Source organism: Pristis pectinata, chromosome 30 (assembly GCF_009764475.1).
Source record: "Pristis pectinata isolate sPriPec2 chromosome 30, sPriPec2.1.pri, whole genome shotgun sequence".
Taxonomy (NCBI): Eukaryota; Metazoa; Chordata; class Chondrichthyes; order Rhinopristiformes; family Pristidae; genus Pristis; species Pristis pectinata.
In genome coordinates this window covers 13,550,901-13,576,503 of record NC_067434.1, presented here as the reverse complement: position 1 = coordinate 13,576,503, position 25,603 = coordinate 13,550,901, and the positions used below count along the sequence as shown (strand labels likewise).

The 25,603-nt window shown below is 41.5% G+C and overlaps 1 protein-coding gene across 1 annotated transcript in view; it reads left to right on the top strand.

Moving 5' to 3' along the window:
- Window positions 1-5,106: 5,106 nt before the first annotated feature.
- The window catches only part of LOC127584670 (cGMP-dependent protein kinase 2), a 45,627-nt gene continuing 25,130 nt past the window's right edge, over window positions 5,107-25,603 (top strand). Inside the window, exons 1-10 of the mRNA XM_052041533.1 lie at window positions 5,107-5,570; window positions 7,297-7,463; window positions 9,318-9,431; window positions 10,396-10,501; window positions 12,315-12,378; window positions 16,061-16,138; window positions 16,809-16,903; window positions 19,009-19,077; window positions 21,067-21,182; window positions 25,045-25,178. Coding sequence (XP_051897493.1) covers window positions 5,107-5,570; window positions 7,297-7,463; window positions 9,318-9,431; window positions 10,396-10,501; window positions 12,315-12,378; window positions 16,061-16,138; window positions 16,809-16,903; window positions 19,009-19,077; window positions 21,067-21,182; window positions 25,045-25,178 — 1,407 coding nt within the window. The remainder of the gene's footprint in view (window positions 5,571-7,296; window positions 7,464-9,317; window positions 9,432-10,395; window positions 10,502-12,314; window positions 12,379-16,060; window positions 16,139-16,808; window positions 16,904-19,008; window positions 19,078-21,066; window positions 21,183-25,044; window positions 25,179-25,603) is intronic.

Here is a 25,603-nt window from a genome sequence, read left to right as displayed (position 1 = left end):
GAAGTATAAGTTCAGGTATTTCCAGTTCTCAACTCCGCAGTGCTTTGCTTCTGAGGATGAGTGCAGAGGTTTTGTTATAAGTTGTGCAGTTGATTCACCTTCAAACAGAATAGATCACTGAGAGGTGAAACCATGCCACATATTGCAAAATAAACATAGTGTTTGAGTAAAAAGATATTTTCATGCTTGTGAGTCTCTAGTGGAGTAATGTGTAAAGGGTACAGGGTAATACATGGGAAACACAGAGAGCTCTAAAAAGTTGTGTCAGATTTATTCAAGGTTCTTCTCAGTCTGTCCACATGTGCATAATGATACACATGTGATCAGATGCATCATACATGAGCGGCACGGTAGTGTAGCAGTTAGCATAACGCTATTACAGCGCCAGCAGCCCGGGTTCAGTTCCGCCGCTGTCTGTTAGGAGTTTGTACGTTCTCCCCGTGTCTGCGTGGGTTTCCTCCGGGTGCTCCGGTTTTCTCCCACATTTCAAAGCCGTAGGGGTTAGGAGCTGTGGGCATGCTGTGTTGGCACCAGAAGAGTGGCGACACTAGCGGGCTGCCCCCAGCACATTCTCAGTAATGCTAAAAGAGGCATTTCACTGTGTGTTTCGATGTACATGTGACTAATAAATAAATATCTTATTTCTATCTACTGCACTGAAAATAAAATGAAGAAAAATAAATTATGAAACACTTACAATTCGCAAGTTTAACCAAGAACTTGGTTTTGAATTCCTTTTGATCTTTGCAACTCTATGGGATTGTTCATGCTGATCCTGCAGACTCAACATATGTTGTTAATGTAGCATCCGTCACTGGACTCACTTCCTGATCTCTTCAGTCAAGTCCTGTGTCAGCTCTGCAATTACAGGACTCATTATCAAGTAAGTTCAGACTCAAAGTCTTCTTCATTGTTGGGTACTTTGCACTGAGATCAAGTAGCCTGCATTGAACAGTTCTGAAGTTTTTGCTTCCTCTTGCAAGCTGACAACCTGCCTCTACAATCTCATCTCCTACCTGCCTGGTGGTCTCAGCACATGAAGTATATTGTGTAGTCTTTCCTTTACAGCAGTTGTTGTGATGTTTTCGTTTCAAATGCTTTTACCTTTCCTTTCAGATTCAACTGAACCATGATGTATCATGAGTCCCCTGTGCATCAACATCTCTGCAGGACTATATTCAGTTGTGGAGTGCAGAGTTAATTTGAAGCTCAGAAAATCTGAGTTGCTGCTTTATAATCTGCTGTCATGTCTTACTTCCTTACTGCCTCCTTCATGCAAGTTGCTGATCTCTCACCTTCTTCATTTGAAGCTGATTAATGAGAACTAGTGAATTGACATTTGATTCCATTTTGTTTAATATTTCCAACAGTTATCCAATACAGTCTCCTTGGGAAGGCCACATGTCCAAGGAATGGATCTTAGTTCTTCTGGACTGCGTTCAGTAGTGGTGCATGACCAACGTGCTTTACCTCAATCTATTTTGAATGGTTATCCACCAACAGTGAGAAGTTGTCCACACCTTCCTTGCAGAATTCTACATGAAAATCTTGGAAATGCCTCATAGCACTTCCACATTTGGAGTGGTAGTCTTGTTAGCTGCAGGTGAACTCTTCCCTTATTTTATGATATTACTACTTTGTGATTCCATGCAGCCTTTATTTGTGGACAGCTCTTAATCTGTGAAGGAAAGGATTTATATTCTTGTCCAACCACATCTAAGTCAGTCCAGCCACTCAAAGTACATTCATTATATGTTCTTTAAAACTGGATCCTTCTGTGTCAATTTCTCTATCTTCTCCATGGCTAAAGGAAGATCATTGTCTACAGTCTGCAAGTTGAATATTACAGTCTCTATTTTTTATATCAGCATCTTCATACAACAATCTGGATAATACATCTGCTGCAGCATTCTGTTTAGATCCTCAGTATTCAATATCATAATCATATCAGGACAGGAGACTGACCCATTGTTGCATTTCTAAAGCTGCCATCGTGGACCCGGGCCAACAAGGGTTTTTGGTTTGTGACCAATGTGAATGGTCAGCCTAACAAAAACCGGTGGCAATCATGCTTTGAGTGACAATATCTTCTTTTCTAGCTGACCATAGGTCTTCTTGCTCATTACTTGTGTGTCCATAATGTGGCTTAGAACTGCCCCAGCACTTTTATTGGAAACATCACAAGGGAGCATTGGTATGCAAGTGATGCCATAGTGTACCAGGAGATATGGAGGTACCTACTGCTAAATTTTTTCTAACAGAGGTCGTATTTCTTCTTCCTTTCTCTACTACTGTAGTACATTCTTCAGCAATTAGAGTCATACAGCACAGAAATAGGCCCTTCGGCCCAACTGATCCATACCGACCAAGATGCCCATCCAAGCTAGTCCCATTTGCCAGCATTTGGACCATAACCTTCCAAACCTTTCCTATCGATGTATCTGTCCAACTGTCTTTTAAAAGTTATTTCTTTTAAAAGTTGTTATTTGATATGGAGTTGGTACTGTTGCAAAGTGCAGCAGGAATCTGGGATGATACTGGACCATGTCTGGGAAGGATTGTAGGCCAGTGACATTCTCGGGTTTGCTAGACCTAATAATGGCCTCAACCTTTTCCTTGACAAATTGTAGACCGTGTATGTTCACCTCAGGCTCAAAGAAACCACTTCTTTTTTACAGAGGTGTATTTGCTCTTCCGGAGCACAACAATACACTCACGAAGGTTCTTGACTGCATCTTTAATTATTCAGATGATTTCCTCCTCCCTGACAATGAAATCCAGATGTTATTTTGGCTGAGTACAGACTTACTGAAGTATCAATATGACTTGAGATATTTTGGGTGATGATAAAGCCTTTTATGGGGTGTTGATTATAGATGGTGTCAGGTTACCTTCTCCTTGTTTAATTGTGCAAGTGACGGGTAGATTTTGGTAAAGATTTTAGTCCCTGCCGATTCAGCAACATGGGCAAAGGGTATTAGTCATCATCCGTGGCTTGGTTGAGGATCAACTAATTGACCTCAGAAAGGTGAACACAAATGGGAGTCATTAAATCACTCTGTGCAGTTTTAAACAGCACATGGCATTGTTCAAGTCCTCCTCCACTTGAGCTCTCACTGCAGATGATACTGGTCTAGGCTTGCAGTAACTGGGCTTAGTGTTTGGCTGAATGCATACATGGGCTTTGTGCCTCTTATTGCCAGTGTACAAATCTTTGAACATCTCTGCACTTTTCTAAAAGTTTATGTTGATGCGATTATGAGTACTCACACTAAAAGTATCCTTCCAATTTATTTTAAACTCCAAATTTATAGCTTTCGACAATCTCCAAAGGTACCAGATTAAAGTGGTCTGTTGCTCTCTATCACTCATCAAATGAACCTTCTTTGGTCTTGCAGAGTGCCAGGAGGTCCACCAACGTATCTGAGCCTGTCTACAAGAGTGATATTGTTAGCATGGCTTCATTCTGAGATGTCACTCTTTTGCCCTCGCTCTCAATTCTAACAATATTGTTTGTCCGAACAGCATCACTATCTGTTCTGCAGAAGAATGGGCTCACACACTTTATCATAAAAAGCCTAGGTTCTGGCAGACTTGGATTGGGTCTGAGCTAGCAGATGCACCAGTTCCACTTGGAACGTGACAAAGTTTACCCTTGACAATCAATGTATTTTTTCTGTGCTTACTTCTGAACTTCCTATCGCTTCAAGATTGGTTGCAATAATTTTAATGTGCAATCACAAATTTCCAACCTCATTCTACCACCATGAATATGTGGTCACTCGATGTTTTCAGCCTCTTCAAACAGCTTCAGCTCTCTGCCATCCCATCTTCTTCACTGGTGTAATCTACATGCCCTGTGGGTTCCCCGTCAGGTAACATGCAGAATGTGCAGAGAAATGTGCAGAGAAAATGGAAAGCTTTAAAAGTTGTGTCTGACTTGTTCAAGTTTTTTCTCAGTGTACATGCACACAATGATGCATGCATGATCAAATATATCATGCAGCCATGTCACATTTGTTTACATATACTACAAGCAAAAATATTTAACATAAACACAGGATATGCCACCACAAAAGTCCTAATCACCACTTCAGTTTAGCAACACTGTGACCTCTCTGATCACTTTGCACTAAAATGGACTTTGATTTTTTTTTGTTCTAATTGTGTTTTTCTTCTTGTAAGTATTGTGCATAATTTATGTTTAATTTATGCTTTCTTGTGAATGCTACTTATATGAAGCTGTGTGCCTGTGATGCTGCAGCAAGTAAGTTTTTCATTGCACCTGCACATACATGCACTTGTACATATGACAATAAACTCGACTTTGAAATCTATTTCTTGACCAATTATCAAAAAGAAAGAGTTGTTAACACTTTGGTTGGAGCTGTATAGGTTTTAATTATTTTTTCCTGCAGATTTAAATACTCACTCCTTCTGTTCCATTGCTTGAAGATTGGCATTATCAGCTGTGGCTCAAACCCTTGTCCAAGTCAGAAAATTATGAGTTAAAGTCCCACACCAGAGGCTTTAGCACAAAAATCCAGGCTGACACTCCAGTGCAGCTCAGGGAGAGCTGCACTCTTGGAGGTGCTGCCTGTCAGATGAGACTGCTTTGCTAGCCTTCTAGTGTGAATATAAAAGATCCCATTGGTAATATTTCAAAGAGGGACACAGGAGTTCTCCCCAGAGCCTCCCCAATAGTTATCCTTCAATCTAAGACCGAAAGCAAGTCATCATTATCACACTGCAGTTTGGGAAGCTTGCTGTGCACAAGTTGCCAACTCTGTTTTCTACATTAGAAGCAACTGACAGCCCAGCACATGGGGATAATGGAGAGGAGTGCATGTTCCATCAATCTACCAAGAAATGCCCTTGGGATGTTGGCCCAAGGTTTAGAGACAATTTTGCACATGTGTTGAAGTCTAATTGTTTACCGTGTTATTTGCAAAGAGGAAATGATTGTTAATGGAACAGGAAACAATCTGTTAAAGAGCTTCAAGAAGTACTGACTCAGCCACCTGTGTTTTAACAATGTTCTACTGTATGAATGTTTTCTTTATTTTGGCAGCTGTCTAGCTGGGCATGTGTTGAGAGATCTTTGGGATGATTTATATTCGTGCAATGGGAAACGGTTCTGTGAGAGCGTCAAGGCCTGAACAGAGTAACTCACCCCCTGCCCCGACAGACCCCTCCTTGGAGGTCTTGGACAACCTCAGAAGAAAGATCCTGGGTCTGGAAGAAGAACTGAGGAAGAAGGATGATCAGCTGAGGCAGAAGTCGGAGAAAATCCAATCCCTGGAGAAAGAACTGAAAGGAAAACTTTCCCAAATCGCCAAGCTTCAGGACGCCATCGGGTACAACACCACTTCTGTGTCCACTTCTGGACACAAGAAACTGGTCAGTGTCATAAACCAAGGGCCAAAACGTTTTGCCCAGGTGGCGACTGAAATCCACCGACGCCTCAAGGCCAAAGAGGGGGTGTCTGCAGAGCCGACCTCTCGCAATTATTACTGCCACGGTGTGCAGAAGTTCTTCATTGAGCAACTTCGAGTACGGAAGGACTCCAGGTAAGAAAGCAGAACCTCCATTGCCCCAGTAAATGAGCAGCTAGATTCCTACAACAGTGTGGGAGATATATAACCCATTCCACTTAAAAAAAACACTTACTGATGAGAACCTCAGAAGGCCAACCGCATCATTAGCATGAATATTTTCTATGTACTTGTCAATGCACCATACTGTATCCTCGAATAACATGGCTAAATTGTCCTAGCTATAGAAAACATTGTTCAGTGAAAACTCAAACTTGGATGAAGAATGTTTAAGCTCATTGCACTAGATGCTTTTATTCATCCTTGAGATGTAGGCACCTATTTCAACCACTGCAGTTCACATGGTGAAAGTGCTTCTGCAGTCTAATTAGGTTGCAACTTCCAAAGCATCAGGATAGTGAGTGACTTAGAGGTGAATTTGCAGGTGGTTTACCATGGCCTTGCTGCCCTTCTACTGGGTGGTGGAGGTCACACATCTGGGACATGCTCTCAAAAAAACCTTGGCAAATTCTCTTTCATTCATGGGCATAGTAGACACAGTCCCATTCACATTTTGCCCTGACTTTAACTCTAACCAGAAAATATATTGGAAGTGTTTAGTTCTAACACAACCCGTAGGTGATGATCTAGATTCCCAGTTGGTCTTCTGCAGGTTGGTCACAGCACAGTAATAATCTCGGAATGACTAATTATCTTGATTGAGCATCATTAGCATTGAGGGCAGAAAGCACAAATATTTAGTTTCCATTCTAACAGCAGGTTTAAAGTAAAAACACTGAGCAAAAGTGAAGCAAAGTCTCAATATCAAATTGAAACCAATATATGTTGGAATCCACAGCAAGTAATGGCGATAACCTAAAGGCTGTAATTCAGTGGTTGGAAGTGTATCATATTTTACATTTTGTTAACTGTATTGCTGTGATGTTGTAACTCTAAGATTCTCCCTATTCTGCGTTAGGAATCATTAGAAATTTCTTATAGACACAGATTCAATAACATTAACAAGTTATCTATTGATCTTCTGGGATTAAAATACAACAACAAAGGCACTGTCTTTCACTCCTCAAACAACGTCGTTGCTTAACAGGATGTCAAGGCATGCACATCAATATTCATGTCTCCTAGTGTCCTGGTCAACATTGAACCCTAACATTATTAAACCTCATTATATATAATTTATCTGATTGCTGTTTGTTGTCCTTAACTTGATAGCAGTATTTCTTAAATTGCAACAGCAACTGTTCTTCAGAAGGTACCAGACTGACTGTCAAATACTTTGGGACATGAAAGTTACTACAGTCAAGAATAAGGAAAGAACTTGTATTTCTATTCTCTCTTACACTGCCTCAGGCCGATGGTTCATCCAATGAACTCTAGGGCCCATGCATGAAGAATAGTGAGTTTGTTTACTTAATGTGGATGAGGAGGGGTGTAGTATATGATGAACTTGGTTCTCATAATATAGGTTGGAATTGGATGTACGTCAACAAAACACACAAGCTCGGAGAGTAAGAGTCATCCTCACTATTGGCTATCCCTGCCTCAGTGGGAGCAAGTCTCCAATTTGTTCTCTTTGGTGACAAAGTAAATCAGACACAGCAAAAGGAAGTATCAAATGAATTTCCCCTTCCAGTCAGTGTTCATAGCTAAAAGTCAACACGGGAGGATAGTGTAGATGGAATGTTTTTGTGATGACTACAGCAGGCGATGTTGGTGGTAATCTGAGTAATCCATTATGCAGCTTAAAGAAACTGATAACTGATGCAATAATGCAAAACGAGTTCCTGAAGAAGCTGGAGCCCCAGCACGTGCGGGAGATTGTCGAATGCATGTACGAGAGAAGCTACCAAGAAACCGATCTCGTCATCCAGGAGGGAGAACCAGGAAACCATCTCTACGTTCTGGCAGGTGGGCCTCATTGTCTGAGAGCTGTATAGCATGAAAACAGCCCCTTCGACCCATTGCATTGATGTTTGATCTCCAGGTGACATCTGACTGTATTGTGCCATGCATGCATTATGATGCTTAATAATGGTCTCCCTTGGGGCACTGTTCGTCTGAAAACACTTCAGTATATTCTCCATCAACAAGAGTGCACAGTTTAGTACACCAAGCAGCGTCAATGGACAAATTGGGGAAAAAAGAACAGAGATTTCCCTTTGGGTCAAAGTATCTCAAAATTCGTTTATCCCTTTGATTCTGTTAGTCTCTTACCTGAAAAAACTCTAATCCTAAAATGTACTAACCTTTCTCCATGCAGTTTTCCCCTTCCTACATCATGGGATAGTACAAAATCAGAATTTATTAAAATACTAATTTTCTGAGCTGAAGGAACTGAGTTCATTTGTTTTGCAATAAAGTGAATAAAACTGAAGGGAAAGCAAAGAGAAAGTATCAGATCGATCACCGTACTTTGTGAAAGTTTCAATTTTACATTGTTGTCTCGATAATGTAATAAGTAATTTTAAAAGATTTTATAATATAAAGGGTCATGAACTGATGGCCACAAATAAATGTACTTGGTGGTACATTGGACATTGGCTAGGAAAGGTCCCAGATCAATGTCCAGCTGCCGTTGAAAACTGTTTCATTGAAAACTGAGAATAAGTCAGGCCTATTGGTATCAAGTTGCTGGTTAACCAAGTAACTGTGTGCTTAATAATAAATTTGTGTTGTGTAGCCTTATAAAGCCTGTCAGTGATGATTATGGAAATATAGAAGTCATGTTACAAGACTGAAACTATTGATGTATATTTTAGAATAACTTCCATCAGTTCTTTCTCGGTTGCTGCAAATTTATCAACTCGTTTATGACCAGTTATTAAGTACAAACCTCAGCTTTCAGCCCTGCTCTGTTCTTCTGGTCGACCTACATGTCATCTCCATTTGCCCATCTTTGCTCCATACACCTGTCTAATACACAGTCTTCAAAGCTCCTGTTGGTCTCACTGCATGGAGAGAGTTCCAGCTTTCCACCATTTGTGTAGAAGTGCTCCTGAACAGCCTAGGCTCTGGTTTTAGGATAATGTCCACTTGTTCGATATTCTTGTTGCAAGTTTTCATTATTTCACTTCTTATTGGATAACTGGCAATTTTCAGTATGATGATCTCTTTGAACCCTCAAGGCAATTCCGGAAAATTTAAGTAAACTTCATTTGGTGGCTGTTTTCCTAGAAACAAGAAGAATGGAAGATGGAGGTCTTTGAAACAAACCAGTGACTTAGTAGGACAGATGTGGAAATGATTGGTCCACTTGTATGAAGGACTAGAACTCAAGGTCAAAAACATATAGCAATCACTGATAAATCCAGAAGGGTGTTAAGGCAAAAGCTTTACCCGGAGAGTGGTGAGAATGTGGAAACTTTTCCAATGCTGGGATGGTTGAGGTGAATGTGTTTATTTGAAGGAAAGCTGGCAAAACACAGGAGAGAGAAAGGGACAGTCTGATGATTGGAAAAGATGGGAGGAGACTTGTTTGGGCCAGTCGGGCTGAACAGCCTTTTATATGCTGTAGATTCTGTGGAATTCAAAGTTAGATGCTTATTGTATGGATAGTCAGTATGCTGATAATGAAACAGAACAACTGTAGAATAACACTGGAGGGTGGGGATGTGCTTTGAAAAAAACAAATTTAAGTAGTCCACCAGTCATGAGGTTTAGAGATCCAGTCAGCCTGACACCAGTGTAGTGCACCAGTCTCTGGTGGAGATGACTATGAACATTGATTGTTTCTGCAAATAAATTTTAACTATACTTTTAAAGATGGGACTTTGGAAGTTATGCAGAACGGCAAATTATTGGGGCAGATGCATCCTGGGACGGCGTTTGGCGAGCTTGCTATTCTGTACAACTGCAAAAGGACTGCTACGGTTAAAGGTAATGAAAGCTAGATCTCTGAGTGTCTGTCTTTCTGTAACTGCTCTCGTCTCTCTGTAAGTACACAACTGGCTTGCAAACTGGTAGTGGTGTAGGTGAGGCTGATCTGATCCAATCAACATCAACTTGAAATTCTGCACCAATAACTGAAATTATGTGTGAAGCTGAAGAACTGATAATTGATCTGGACTGAATCCCTAGCATGACTGTGTGTGTGTGTGTGTGTGTGTGTGTGTGTGTGTGTGTGTGTGTGCGCGCGCGCGCGCGTGCGCGTGTGTGTGTGCGTGCGCGTGTGTGTGTGTGCGTGCGCGTGTGTGTGTGTGCGCACGTGTGTGTGTGTGTGCGTGTGTGTGTGCGTGTGTGTGTGCCTGTTCTTGTGGCTCTGATTTGCATTGTCAGGGAATATTTAAACTGATGTGCCTCAGATACATCATGGCAAAGGCAGACAATGGTGTTGAGTCTTACATTTTAAGTGCCCTGCTTATGCTGAATCATGCTGATTGGTGCATTCAAAATCTAAATACCCCAACGTGAGTACAGTGTTAACCCTTTGTTGACAATGGCCCACAATGACATGTCATCAGCATGTGAGTTTCACCAACAGTTTTAATGGAAGTCCCCTAACCAAGCTTAGGACTTTTAACCTCCGCCAAGGGGAACTTCAGAAGGAAGTTTTGCCTTATTTTGAGAAGAATCCTGGAGGCCGCATTGAATAGTAGAAAAATAGATCATCTCACCTCAAAGGCACAACCAGTAGGCCAGCTCAGGTGTGTGTTTTCATGTCTAACATCCTTTAGACAGGTGAAGAAGTTTGTTGGTGGGAGCTAATAAGGGAGATTTAGAGGTATTCTTTTTATCGTTAGAATATAGCAATATCAATATTCTCTAAAATGAAGCCATAACGATATGAGTTGGTTTTTAATATGTAAAAGTGCTCATCAATCAATTGCTGTGCCTTTTTCAGCTGTGACGGAATCTTGGATATGGGTTCTGGATCGTCAGGTTTTCCAGAGCATCATGATGGAAACAGCACAGGCGAGGAACAAGAAGTATTTCAACTTCCTCAGCAGGTGAGACCTGGGAGCCCCTGGCTGCTTCAGACACCCAGACAGGTGGCATTGGACCAACATCTGCCTGGATAAGGTGGAGGGATTCCCACTGCTAAGCTGATGTAGACTGCACCTATTTGGCACAATACATATTGGTTTCTAGCCTGTTGATGTCTGCGATCTCTCCACTGAGACCGCTGATAGAAGGTACAATGGTCAAGGTCAAGGCAAATGGCGAAGGGATAGGTAATGAGAATGCTGCTCACCCAGCACCACAAAGCTTTCCACTGGACTGAGAGGAAAAATAAAGTTGAGGTGGAAGATCAGGTGCCAATGGGACACCCCACCCTGCTTCATTTCTTCTGCCCTGAAGCCCTTTGCTGATTTTGACCCTTACATTGTATGACACTCGAGCACAGAATCACAGGGAGGTCACAGAACCAGAGGAGGCCACTTGGCCCATCTGGTGTGTGCCAGATCCATCCAAGGTCAATCCAGCTAATCCCACTCCTTGCCCAGTTCCCATAGCCCTGCAGCTTTTTCCCATTCAAGCATCCATTCAGTTCCCTTTTAAATCTGCTTCCAATGGTCCCCAGCAATGCATCTCAGATCTTAACCATTCTCTGCATAAAAAAGCTTTTTCTCTTGTTACTTTTGTTTCTTTTGCCAATCACCTTCTTTCTTCATGCTCTAAGTTCTTGACCCTTCTGCCAGTGGGAATAGTTTCTCATGACCTCCTCTGTCAAGACCTTTTATGATATTAAATACCTCTGAATTCCCCCCTCAATCTCCACTAAAATTTAACCACCTACCTAAAGTTCAACATCATTCTAATCATTTTATAAATTTTCTCTTCATACCCTCTCATAGGTCTTTCTTGCAGTGTGGTGCCCAGAAATGGACACAATACTCCAGATGTGACTGAGCCAGTGTTTTATAAAGGTTCATCATGACTCCTTTCCTGCACTCTATTCATACCATTTTACACTTAATTTACAAATAAAGCCTAGAATCCTGTATGCACTTTAACTGCTGTCTCAGCCCACTTTCTACTCAATGATTTACACACATATATTCCCAGATCCCTCTGTTTTTGTACCACTTCTGGAATTGTGTCCTTTAGTGTACATTGCTTCCCTTCATCTTATGTACTGAAGTGTAACACTTTGCACTTTTCTGTGTTGGGTCTCATCTGTCATGTGTCCACCATTCTACCTGCATGTCTTTATCTTCTGAAAATCTGTTACTGTCCTCTTCACAATTCACCTTCATTGTATGACACTCGAAGACAGAGTCACAGGGAGGTCACAGAACCAGAGGAGGCCACTTGGCCCATCTGGTGTGTGCCAGATCCATCCAAGATCAATCCAGCTAATCCCACTCCTTGCCCGCTCCCCAGAGCCTTGCAACTTTTTCCCATTCAAGCATCCATTCAGTTCCCTTTTAAATTTCAGTGAATTCAGTGTTTTGTTACCTGCAGATTTGGAAATGGTGTCCCCTACACCCATGTCAAAGTCATTAATATATATTAAGAAAAGCAGCAATCCTAGTAACAAGCCTGGGGAAAAGCAATCATTGTACACTTCCTACCATGCAATAAATAACATCATTGTTTTCTGTCATGTCCCCTTTTATTCCATAAACTCTGATCTTGATGATAGCCCATTTCAAGGTGTTTTGTCAAATATACAGTCAATGTCTCTAAGTAGAGAATAGGACATGTGTTTCATGCATTATGTTTGAATTCAGAGCTTATTGTTAGTTTGTTAAGTACTGAATATCAGAAAGGCTTTGCAATGGGATTCTAATGAGATGGTGCCAATTTTTTATGCAGTGTTTCTCTACTGAAAGACTTGCCTGAAGAGAAATTGTCCAAGATCGTTGATTGTCTTGAAGTTGTGAGTACACTTTTTCAATCCTGAAGGTCTTTTGAAAACCTGTTTGATTCCATTGAGGATACTCTCCCACTGTGGCAGGTCGCAATCTGAGATTCTAATTGCCAAGTACATGGGCTTATAAAGAAGGATATCACAGTAACAAAGTGCAATGTAAGGTAATAAATTCCTTGTCAAAACTTTTCTGACCTCAGAGACGTCAGGTGAACAGGTTTGTCTTTGGCCACTTGGACTGAACACTTACAAGACGCTCAGTCCTGATGTAGGGTCTCAAACTGAAATGTTGACTATTCCTTAACCCACTGAGTTCCTTCAGCAGTTTCTTTTTTTGCTCTGGATCCCAGCATCTGCAGTCTCTTATATCTCTCACTCAGAAGACATGTTCAATTAGTTGTCTCTCTGAAGTGAGATGGACTATTTCTCCTCATTCAATGCACCAGCCAGTGTTCTGTTCAAGGATTATGATTTCTCCCCTTTTAGGTACAAAGACTTTCATTGGGTTCAGTCAACCCTTCATCAACAACTCACTGATTCAACAACTGAACATGTTTCCTGGGCCATTGCTGACTGGTCAAATTGGTTCACAAATGGAGAATTAAGCTTTTCATCTTTCACAAAGGATTCTACTTACTCAGCTCCAGTAGTCTACTCACTAATTCCTGGGATTTAGGGTAGACTCAATTCGACACTGTTTAATTCTTGCAGTACCGCAAGGAATTCTTGAGCCCCGGATCTGCTGAGCTGTGGATAAGCCCCATGGCTAAGGAAGGAGATGGGACAGGGAGAGGGGGAAGGTTTCTGTGTAGGGAAAACAAAGACAGCCCCTCCCCCACCAGGGTTCTCACCCATTTTTGAAGATGTTCGAAGCTGGAGCCTTGGAATTGGAATTGGTTTATTATTGTCACTTGTGCCGAGGTACAGTAAAAAAAACTTGCCTTGCATACCGTTCATACAGATCAATTCATTACACAAAGCATTGAGGTAGTACAAGGGAACACAATAACAGAATGCAGAATAAAATGTTACAGCTACCACGAGGTAGATTGTGAGGTCAAGAGTCTACCTAATTGTACTAGGGAACTGTTCAATAGTCTTATAACGGGGGATAGAAGCTGTCTTTGAGTCTGGTGGTATGTGTTTTCAGGCTTTTGTATCATCTGCCCGATGGGAGAGGGGAGAAGAAAGAACGTCTGGGGTGGGTGGGGTCTTTGATTATGTTGGCTGCTTTACCAAGGCAGCAAAAAGTATAGACAGAGTCCGTGGAGGGGAGACTGGTTTCTGTGATATGCTGAGCTGTGTCCGCAACTCTCTGCAGTTTTTTGCGGTCCTGGGCAGAGCAGCTGCCATACCAAGCTGTGATGCATCCAGATAGGATGCTTTCTATGGTGCATCAATAAAAATTGTTGAGTGTCAAAGAAGCCTCAGTTTTTCTGCAAGTAAGATTAGTGAGCCATCAAAGCCATTGAGAATTCTTTGGGGTTAAATGGCAGGGGATGTCAAATTGCGGCCTTCAAAGTTGAAAAGTAAATCTTTTGCACCAACCAGTTAGTACAGGGGATGAAAGAGCAACCATTCTGGAAGAGTTTTTGGTGACTGGAGTTTCATATTGCTCTTGGAGCATCAAAGGAGCAAATGTCTAACTTGCCCATTTCCCAATTTTTTTTACATGCTGGTGTTCTGGCAGAAAAGGGCTCCCTTTAAACACCCCTGTCAAACACCATAAATAGTCACACTTGTACTGTTTGTACCCACCGATAGCACTAGCACCCAATATGAAAGGGCTTTTAATGTCAAGCCAATGACAAGTTATTTACAGCTTGACTTAATAAAGGGATTTGAATGCTACCTGTGGCTCCCATTGAACACTTTAACCAAATGATCCATCTCTCAGTGGTCCCCAACATGATGGATGCCAGTCTTTAGCCAATTAGATTCATTCCTCGTTGGATACAGCAAAGATTATGGGCCTTGACAGCATTCTGGCAATAGTCCTGAAAACCTGTGCTCCAGAACTTGCCGCACCCTTGTCCAAGCTGTTTCAGTACTGCTACAACACTGGCATCTATCTGACAATGTGAAAAATTCACCAAGTATGTCTTCCAAAAAGTAGGACAATCCAACCCGGCCAGTTACCACCCCATTAGTCTACACTCAATCATCAGCAAAGTGATGGAAGGGATTCAGTGACATTACTGAATCCCCCACTATCAATATCCTGGGGGTTACCTTTGACCAGAAACTGAACTGGAGTAGCCAATGTGGCTACAAATGCAGGTCAGAGGCTTGGAATCCTGCAGCAAGTAACTCACCTGCTAACTCCCCAAAGTCTGTCCGTCACCTACAAGGCTCAAGTCAGGAATATGATGGAATACTCTCCACTTACCTGGATGAATGGACCTTCAACAACACTCAAGAACTTCTACACCATACATGAAAAAGCAGCCTGTTTGATAGACACCCCATCCACAACCATTGCACTCCATACTGCTGTACACAGCAACTCCACCACGGACACACAGTAGCAACAGTTTGTACCATCTGCAGGATGCAGTGCAGCAACTAAGACTCCTTCGAAACCCATAACCATCTCCAGCTCGATGGGCAAGGGCAGCAAAAGCATAGGAACACCACCACCTGGAAGTTGCCCCAAGCCACACACCATCCTGACTTGGAAATACGTAGTCATTCCTTTACCGTTGCTGGGTCAAAATCCTGGAACTCGCTCCCAAACAGCATTGTGGGCATACCCACACCTCAAGGACTGCAGCAGTTCAAGAAGGCAGCTCACCATCACCTTCTCAAGGGCAATATGGGTTGGTATTGGTATTGGTTTATTATTGTCACTTGTACCGAGGTACAGTGAAAAACTTGTCTTACAAACCAATCGTACAGGCCAATTCATTACACAGTGCAGTTACATTGAGTTAGTGCAGAGTGCATTGAGGTAGTACAGGTAAAAACAATAACAGTACAGAGTAAAGTGTCACAGCTATAGAGAAAGTGCAGTGCAGGTAGACAATAAGGTGCAAGGTCCCAACAAGGTCGATTGTGAGGTCAGAGTCCATCTCATCGTATAAGGGAACCGTTCAATAGTCTTATCACAGTGGGATAGAAGCTGCCCTTAAGCCTGGTGGTACATGCCCTCAGGCTCCTGTATCTTCAACCTGACGGAAGAGGAGAGAGGAGAGAATGACCCGGGTGGGTGGGGTCTTTGATTATGCTGGCTGCTTCACCAAGGCAGTGAGAGGTAAAGACAGAAGTCCAAGGAGGGGAGGCTGGTTTCCATGACACACTGGGCTGTGTCCACAACTCTTTGCAGTTTCTTGTAGTCCTGGGCAGAGCAGTCGCCGTAAATGCTCACTCAGCCTGTGAAGCACAAGTTCCATGAATAATTTAAAAAAAGGCATGGTGACAGTATGTCGTCAGGTTTTTCAGAACCAGCTCCTCATTACAGTAACACAGGTAAGGAAAGCTACACCCCTCTGTAGTCACTGAGTTAGATTTTGGAGCAATGAGGAAGCCCAGTTACGTGGAAAATAAACAAAGATTTTGAAGTATTTCTCCTAACTTATTATAGACTTCCAATTTATGCCAAAGGCTTACTTATTCCAATGACTATTCCATCTGTTTTTAAAATCTGCTTTCTGTTTCTTGTAGTAACATGCAATCTCTCCATCCCTGATAGGATTACTATGATAAGGGAGACTATATTATTCGTGAAGGGGAGCAAGGTAGCACCTTCTTCATTATTGCAAAAGGAAAGGTAGGTGATTATTTGCCTTCATAAATTTTTCTCTGGAATGTAAAAAACAGTTCCATTGCCATGAGTGGTGGTTCAGCTGAGGGTAACATTCCTTGGGTCTTTCTGACAGGTTTGTGAAGACTTTTTTTGAGTTGAAGAATTTGTTAATTTAGAAATTGAAATCACACACTGCAATTTTAGTAATGACTTCATGTTTCACTCAATGATCTCTGTATTAGTAAATGAACAGACCAAATCATATACCAAGCTTGATCATATAATGTGGACTGATTCATTGATGTCGGAGTGAGAGGGATTCCTGCATTCCTGGAGATGTAAACTTGAGCATGAGTTTTTAAGATGGCAAAAGAGTCATAAGTGTGTCAGTCAAAATTCCTCCCCAATCCAATCACCAAAATTAACAAACTGAGTTTGTTTGCTGTGTGTGCTAACATTACAATGACTGTTATAAAAGTGCGATTTTGAAGCCATTTTCAAAGTATCGCATTATTTTGCACTGCATTCTATGAGAAGAAGGATACAAAAACAATAACTATGCCATGTTGCCAGACTATTAATCAGCAATGCAACAAGCTGTTCTACAATGGAAGGTGTTTCTGTTAATGTGCATTTGTATCTATCCTTGTTTTAATATCTAAGGAATTCACATGGTTTTATTGATCCTGAACAGGTCCGTGTGACACAGTCAAGAGAGGGAGGTGAAGAACCACAAGAAATTAAGAAATTAAGGGCAGGAGAATATTTTGGAGAGAAGGCTTTAATAAGGTACAGCATTATGGAGTGCATGGAATGGTATAAATCTCATGGAAAGTAAATAACTGACAAGATGATTTAATTTGTGCAAGTGCTTGATTATCAGTACAAGGCAACCATGAAATGGCATGTGAAAAGGTCCTTTGAACCACTAAGTCCCTCCATCGCTCAAAAATTTGTGTAAGCTGACTGACCACCCTATTGGTCAGTGCTCATGGTTAAGGCTACGAAAGGAACATAGATTTTGGCTCCTGCCAGATCATTAATCAGCTTATGAACCCTTGCACCATTTTGCACTCCATTGTAATGAGGAAAGCAATGATACAACAACTATGGCTACTCTGTCAAACTGTTAATCAGAGTACAAACCCTTCTGCTGCTTTCTCCACACACTGTTCTCCAAGGGAAGGTTGTGAAGGTGCACACTAGCAAGAAAGTTTGATAAGCATGTTTAGGTTCAGTTCTTCACATTGCTAGTCATTGTTTTAAGCTTTTGATATGACAGTTTCTTCAATTGTCACAAAACACTTTGGCTTATTGCAGAGAAATATAATTCCATAAAATGCCTCAGTAGAATACAGTGAAAATTTCAGAAAAAGAAGACATCACAAAAAGGAGTAAATTGACTGCTGTATAACTGGCTCCTTTGTCTTTTGATGCTCAGCAGTACACGACAGTTTTCTGATTCGTTATGGAGTTCCAACACAAACACCGCCAATTCAAAACTCATGATTTCTAATACTTTAAAATCACAGAGTCATACAGCACAGGAACTGGTCTTTCAGACAATCATCAGGCACCCATTTACATTAATCCTACTATAATCCCACTTTATCCCCTTCACATAAACTTCCCTCAAATCCTACAACTCACCTACACACAGGAGGGGCAAACTACAGTGGCCATTTCACCTACCAATCCACACACCTTTGGACTGTGGGATGAAACCAGAGCACCCAGAGGAAGTCCACATGGTCACAGTGAGAACGTACAAGCTCCACACGGAGGTCGGGATTGAACCCAGCTTGCCGGTATTAGCTGCACCACTGTGCTGCCCCCCACTTCTGCAGCCAGCCAGCTGTACATGATCGATGCTGCCCATCCCCCGGGTGCTGGGGTACTGGTTTTACTTCCTGAAGAAGTTTAACTGGTGGCTGGCTGGTGGAGCCCAGCAGTCACCAGAATTTGATGGATGCCAAACATCATATAACCGGAGGTCTTAAAGAACCTGAGATACAAAACAAATGCTCCTGAAAGGAACTGCTGGCTGCTGATATTTTGTGGACTCTGATTCATGTCGGAGAGTGCAACCTGTCACTGTCCTTTTGTCCTTAGACATTCAGGCCACACATGCAGTGCCAGCCAGGAAGAGCAATCCAACGGCTCTGCTTCCCACATCTCAGTCTGCAGCACAATGAGTATCCACCTAGGTACCTTTCAATGTGAGGAGAGTTTCTGCCTCCATCTAAGATAAGATATTTTTATTAGTCACATGTACGTTGAACCCCTTCATTCTGAGGGTTCAAGATCCCCACCACGCTTACCTGAATAATCCACTTGACCTAACTTTTGACACCATCTTCGACTAATTCCTTTAAGCGACCCTCAGCTTTCTTCTTTGCTTCTTTCTCCTGGATGCCTTGTTTGACTCCTCCATATATAAAGGTTCAGTGTTTCAATAGCTACAATGTAAAGAATGCACTGACCACATCTTGAGTCAGAACTAATTGAATGGATGAGATTAAAGTTCCCTGATAAATGGTGTTCCTCAATGCTCAGGGTGTGCTCACGGGGCTGTGGCTTATTCCTGCTCTGAATTCTTAAGTTTGTATGTCATTTGCATTGTTGTTATGTCAGAAAAGGCTTTGCACAATAGAGGGGTAAGCAAAAGGTTTGGATGTAACTTGCATATAGGTACAAAGACTGTATTGCTACCAGGTTTCTAAGTGCTTTGGTATATGTTTGAAATAATATACTAAAAATTATATTAATATGAAGTACAATGAGCTGATTTGAATGGAAAAGTTAATTCTAAAAGAGATTATGCAGATCAAAGAGTCACATTAGAAAATGCAGCCATAATCTGATCCCAACATCTTTTTTCTCTCCTTACACAGTGAGGATCTTCGCTCTGCAAACATTATTGCAGATGATGATGATACCCAGTGCCTGGTAATAGATCGCGAGTAAGTCCTGCCTGTGGAGTGAACCTTCATCCACTGTGTGTTGAGTGCTATGTCAAATTTGGCAGGAATAATACTTGTTTTACAGTTATTTAAATTATTGTTGGCTGTGCAGTGTCCTGACCAGAGATTTTTAGTAAATGACGAATGCCTCTGGTGAAATATACTTGAGATTGAGAGATTACAATAATCTTAATGTTCAACTGATATCAGGATACCCTTTCCTTCTCTAACCTTCTCTAACCCTCTCTGCTACAAAGTGAACCCTGCATGTACTCCCAACTGACCGAGGCATCAATCCCCCAATTATTCAAATAAGGCACAACTTCCACTGAATTCCCTGATAACTCTGCCCTGACTACAGTACCTTTGTAGCTGAGAGGTCTTAATTTTAAAGTTATAACACCCAACTAGCCATAAATAACTGTCCCCTTTAATCAAATATTAAATTTCACATTGCCCCTTGTCTGCTGGCTTGTGTAAATAGTGTTTCAGTTCTTGTCCCCTTTTCTGTATTCTACCTATGTCACTGTTGGTACAATTCTTAACATTCCAAAAGTCACAGTTCTGAATCACACTTCCAATTGATCAAATACAATTTCAGTCGTTACAATGGGGAGTACATTTTACTTCAATAATATTCAAGTGAGAAGCAATTTCAATGGAATTACACAATCACAATAAGATATATTTTAGCTCAGGAAAATCAAAACTTAAAATTCTTCCCAGAAGCTGCTTTGCATTGTTGAACAAATCTGTTGACATTTCAAGTCCTAGACTTCACAGTTTGTACATTCAGTGTTTTGGTTGTCGCAAAGCAGACTGAGATACTGCACTTTAGGTCAATTTCTGGAACTGAGGAGCACAATTAATGTCGGTACAGTTAACTATTCCATCTTGCTACAGATGATACAATGCAGAAGGATACCATTCAGTGCATGGTTTTGTGCTGGGATTTTGTGCTGAGTTCACCATTAGTCCCATTCCCTCTTTCTCTTGGCATTATAAAAATGTTCCCTTCCAATATACATCCAATTGTCTTTTGATAATTACTGTTGAATCTGCTTCCTTTGCCTTTTCAGACAGACTAGAATTTTGTTTTTAAAAAAACAAATCTCTGTGTCTGATCTCTTGTTCCTTGGCCAATTATTTTAAACCTGTGACCATTGGTTAGTGTCACTCTGGCAGTGAAATCAATTCCTCACCATCTACCCAAAATGTTTCTCTCCCTAACCTTCTCTCCTCTACAGCAAACATTACCAGCTTCATTTCAAGAGTTTATCTCTCATAGGAAATATGACAGTGATTAAATGTATTAATTATGAAACATTCACATTTATGGATAGAATGAGACAAGATCTATTGATACCAACTACAAAAGCTAATTGGTTGAGAGTGATACTTGGTGATCTGAGATCTGTGGTTTCAGAGTGTCTCTGGTACTGGGACTCCTGCCAAACGGCCTGGGTGGTCTGATCTCTGGACCCCTCCATGGTAACTCGAGATGCTACTGTGTGATCCTGTGGCCCACCTAAGAACTAATAAGCTTGTTCATTAACTGGAATTAAGCTTGAATATCAATGAAGTAGGTTTTAATCTCAGCTCCTTGAGCAATAAAGTCCAATCAAAATAATAAACAATGAAGAAATCTGTGTTAAATATTAAATGAAAAAAAAGTTTAGACAGTTTTCTGAACTGGTTTAACTTTGCTTTACTTCAACAAAATGAAATGTATCTATTTTCAATTATGTTATATTTAGTGCGTAAAATATGTAAAACTTTCCTTCCTCTTTCCCCCCCCCCACCATCCCCATTCCTCTGCTTCCTCCCCCTCATCTCATCCCCTCTCCTCCTCTTCCCTTCTCCAAGTCCTTTCCCTCCACCCCCAATCCCCCCCACTCTCCTCCCAACCCAAGTTGGTATGCCCACTTAAAAGTTTTTCTTAATTATCTGATTGTATTCATCTAAATGCATTTTAAAATGTGTCCCCAGCATCTTTAACCAGATGGTTGGCACCTATGAAGAGCTACAGACCTACCTGAAAGAGTATGTGGAACAACTCTCCCGCAGCGATGAGAACAGAAATGCAATGTCAGTATCCTCCAAGTGTGATAATCATTTCTAATTAAATCATTGCAGCTAGGTTGGGGCAATTTTTTTTTGGTGTGGTGTTACTTTTTCACATATGAAGGCTTTGTGAATGCATACTAGCCAAGTGGATCTCCCACCTCTGAGTCAGAAGGTGTAGCTTTGTCCCCCTTGAGGAACTTGACGTTGTGCTGATGGATGTGTTGTACTTTGTGCAGAATGTTAAACAGTGTTCTCATCAACTTGTGAACAGTCCCATGGTATCACATCTCTATAGCACTCTCCATTCAAGAGCTTGCTTTCTCTTTCCTGCCCACCCATGTTCAAGTGTTATCAGCTGTTATGCAAGCACCCAGTGATGTGTTTGTAGGAAAGCAAGTTCTATTCATCAAGTAATATTCTTAATAGAAACATAGAAAGCCTACAGCGCATACAGGCCCTTCTGCCCACAAAGTTGTGCCGAACATGTCCCTACCTTAGAAATTACTAGGCTTACCCATAGCCCTCTATTTTTCTAAGCTCCATGTACCTATCCAAAAGTCTCTTAAAGGCCCTATCGTATCCGCCTCCACCACCGTTGCCGGCAGCCTGTTCCACACACTCACCACTCTCTGAGTAAAAAACTTACCCCTGACATCTCCTTTGTACCTACTCCCCAGCACCTTAAACCTGTGTCCTCTTGTGGCAACCATTTCAGCCCTGGGGAAAAGCCTCTGACTATCCACATGATCAATGCCTCTCGTCATCTTATATACCTCTAGCAGGCACCTCTCATGGTCTTCACCAAGTTCTTCCAGCAGTTTGTTTCGCTCCAGATTCTCTTGTGTCTCCATCATCTCTCTCTCTTCTGTACCATGTTTTTTGTTCTTGAGTAGATTTCCTTTTTGTGTTAAAGAATTTATATGTGAGCTACATTAGTTTTATTTGGTGATGTTAATTTTAATTATGAATACAGATATGTATATGTATGAATAACTAATCCTCATCATAATAGAATCTAATGCACATTCTGAATAATATTTCCAAACTATAAATGATCTGAACTGATTCCTGTGATTACTGTTTGTAATCAATCCTGAATTAATCTTCAGTTGTTTAGCTTCACTCTCTCTGCCTTGGGCATTGAGTAGCATTTTCCAGTTCAAGGTGACTGAGAAATCAGTCAGTGGAATTGTGACAGTCACTATCTTTAAAATCTTTCCTTTGGTTAGTTGTTAGTTTTGGATAATTCATAGAGATAACACACAAAATACTAACTGTGTGCTTCTTCTTCACATCCATTACATCTCCTGGGGCTCCCAGATTGATTTTAATTACTGCCAGTGACTGAACTGCAGACAAGTAACTGTTCTTCCCTTCTCCCACACACCCATTAAATGTTCTCCGGTCACTAGCATCATTTGCATGCAAAAATGCATTATGATATGGAAAAGATCACAGACCTTGAATGTAGGAAAAGGTCAAGGCTTGCACAGAACAGCAGTCCCAAATGCTGGGCTTTGGATTCACATTGATCATGCTGCAGGGACTGTCAAAGCCAAGGACACTGAAATTGCCCCTTCAAAGCAGCTCGACTTCCTTCAGGTATCAGGTTAGGAGCTCAGTGGGTAACTACACTATAACTTGAAAATACTGCAGATTCCTGCAGGGTTACATTGCTGTTCTTTAACTATTTAATGGAGGTATGCCAAAATATAAAGTTTTTATTATTTTGGCATACGTTAGTCAATGAAACCCAAATGCAAGTTTAGTGGTATTGTTAGAAAGTAGATGTTTAATACTAGAATGAGGGGTACATTCAAGACCCCCAGATTCTGAGTTCAGAACAATTGTCAAAGGTTCAATTGGACCAGCTACATAAATACTGTGGCTACAAGAACAGGTCAGAGATGGGTATCCTGAGGAGAGTCGTTCACTCCTGAACCCCGCAGGGTTTCCACTACAAGGCCCATGAGGAGTATGATGGAATACTCCCACTTGCTTGGAAGAGTGCAGCTCCAACACTCATGAGTCTTGACACCATCTAGGACAAAGCAGTTTGCTTGATTGGTACCCCATCCATCACTTTAATCATTCATTCACAACACCACTGGTGTGTCCATCTATAAAATGCACTGCAGTTATGCTCTAGGCTACTCTGACAGCAGTGCCCAAACCCACGACCTCTACCACCAAGGATAAGGGCTTTAGGTACATGGGAGTGGCACTACTTGCAAGTTTCCCTCTAAGTCACACTCCTTCTTGACTTGGAAATACATCACCAACCCTTCAATGGTTCAGGGTCTTAGTCCTAGAACTTCCTATCCAACAGCAACATGGGAATACCTTCACCAGAAGTTCTGTATTACAGTCTTGATTCCCCATTTAATAAAACATAAGTGGCATTGGAGACAGTCCAAAGAAGATTCACCAGGCTAATTCATGGATCAGAAGGTGTCCTATCAGCAGTGGCTAAAGAAATATTCTTTTGTAATCTAGAAGGATGAAAGGTGATCTTATTGAAGCATATAAGTTCCTGAATAGGCATGACGGGGTAGATGTTGAGATGTTCCCACGAGTGGGAGAATCTTCAACAAGTGGACATAGTTAAGGTGGTGAATCTCTGGGACTCTCTAGCTTGGAGGGTAGTGGAGGCTATATAATTGGGGGTATTTAAATTTTGAATGTTCGGGGAATTGAAGGCCCTGGGGAGCTGGTACAGAAGAGGAGATGAGGCCTAGGGCAGATCAGCCATGACCATATTGAAAGGCGGGGCAGGCTTGAGGGGACGGGTGGCCTACTCCTGCTCTTGTTTTCTGTGTTCTTGTGTTTCTTATGTAGAGAATCAAGAAGGAGTCTCACCTTTAACCTCTCATGGTAGATGGACAATACATGTTGTCCTTGCTAGTGACACCCAGATCCCAATAACGGAATAGAAAAGTAAAAGGTATTTGGGACAGCAGTTAGGCGCAGGATTGGTCCCTGTGGGATGGCGTAGACTGGAGGATTGTGCTAGCTTCTGTTGCCCTCCCTTTAAGCCTACCAAATAGGTGAGAGAAGGAATGGAGAAGAATACAGACCTTTAACTGTTAATAAACCCAGTGAAAACCAAAACCTTAAGAGCAGGGCACAAGAAAATAGGAGCAGCAGTAGACAAAGACCAAGGATGATTTTCATTAAAACTTGGCAAGCAAAGTTTGACACTAAAACAGAGTAAGTTAAATCATAGCAAAGGAAAATAGGTACTGAGAATCATCACAGAAACAGACCCTTTGGCCCAGCTGGTCTATGTCAATCAAGATTCCCATCTAAGCTAGTCCCATTTGCCTGTGGGGTTTGACCCATATCGCTCTGAACCTTTCCTATCCATGTACCTGTCCAAGTGCCTTTTAAATGTTGTTAATATACCTGTGTCAGCCACTTCCACTGGCAGCTCATTCCATAAACTAACCACTCTCTGGGTGAAAAAGTTGCCCCTCAGGTTCCTATTAAATCTCTCCTCTTTCACCTTAAACCTATGTCCTCTAGTTCTTGATTCCCCAACCCCAGGAAAAAGAACCTGCGCATTCACCCTATCTGTGCCCCTCATAACTTTATACACCTCTATAAGATTACCCCTCATTCAAAGTACAGAAAGTAGTTAAAATAGATAAAAATTCATAGTATAGAAAGAGGAAAAGATATTCATTCTCTGACGTGCAAGTTTAGGAACCCATTACAATGTCTTTTGGTTGTGAGTTTATGTAGACAGGTTGTGAGCAATAGCTGTCAGGTGCTTAATATAATGGTGACTTGATTGCTTGATGCTCTCTGTAGAGTCCTATTGTTTTATTTGTTCCCTCATTCACTATTACCAGGTAAAATCAGATTCCTTTTATTTCAAAAGGCTTCTCACAACTGCAGCACCGGTTTCCAATGAGTGTATCGAGGTCATGCGACTGAGGGAAAAGGTGGCCAAGTTCTCAAACACGTTCCCCACCAACAACTTTGACATCATTGCTACCCTGGGCATGGGGGGTTTCGGCCGCGTGGATCTGGTGAGTAGGATTGGAAGGAAGATGATGGAGGATGGTTAAGGGGGTGGAGGGGATAGTTGTCAAATGGTGTTTGTTAATGGTACAAATGAAAACAAGCCGGTCAACCGGCTGTTGAATTACTTTCGAGGTGTAATATGGGCTGATGCACATTTGGAGGTGACACTGTTACTCAGCATGATGGGAGAGCCTTTTAGTGGAAGCTTCTAAACAAAGCAAAACTGTTTGGCATTGCACTTTACCCTTGAACATGTAAGCTTTAGAGATGTTACACACAAGTCCATGACAAGATGTCACACACATTTACCTACAATTTTCTCAGTGCTTGCACAGATGTAAGGGGTCACTCCATGTAACAATTCCTTTTCTAATTCATTGCTGTGTGTTTAACTGCTCGTCAGTTTAAGTAGTAAATGTTCAGTCTGGAG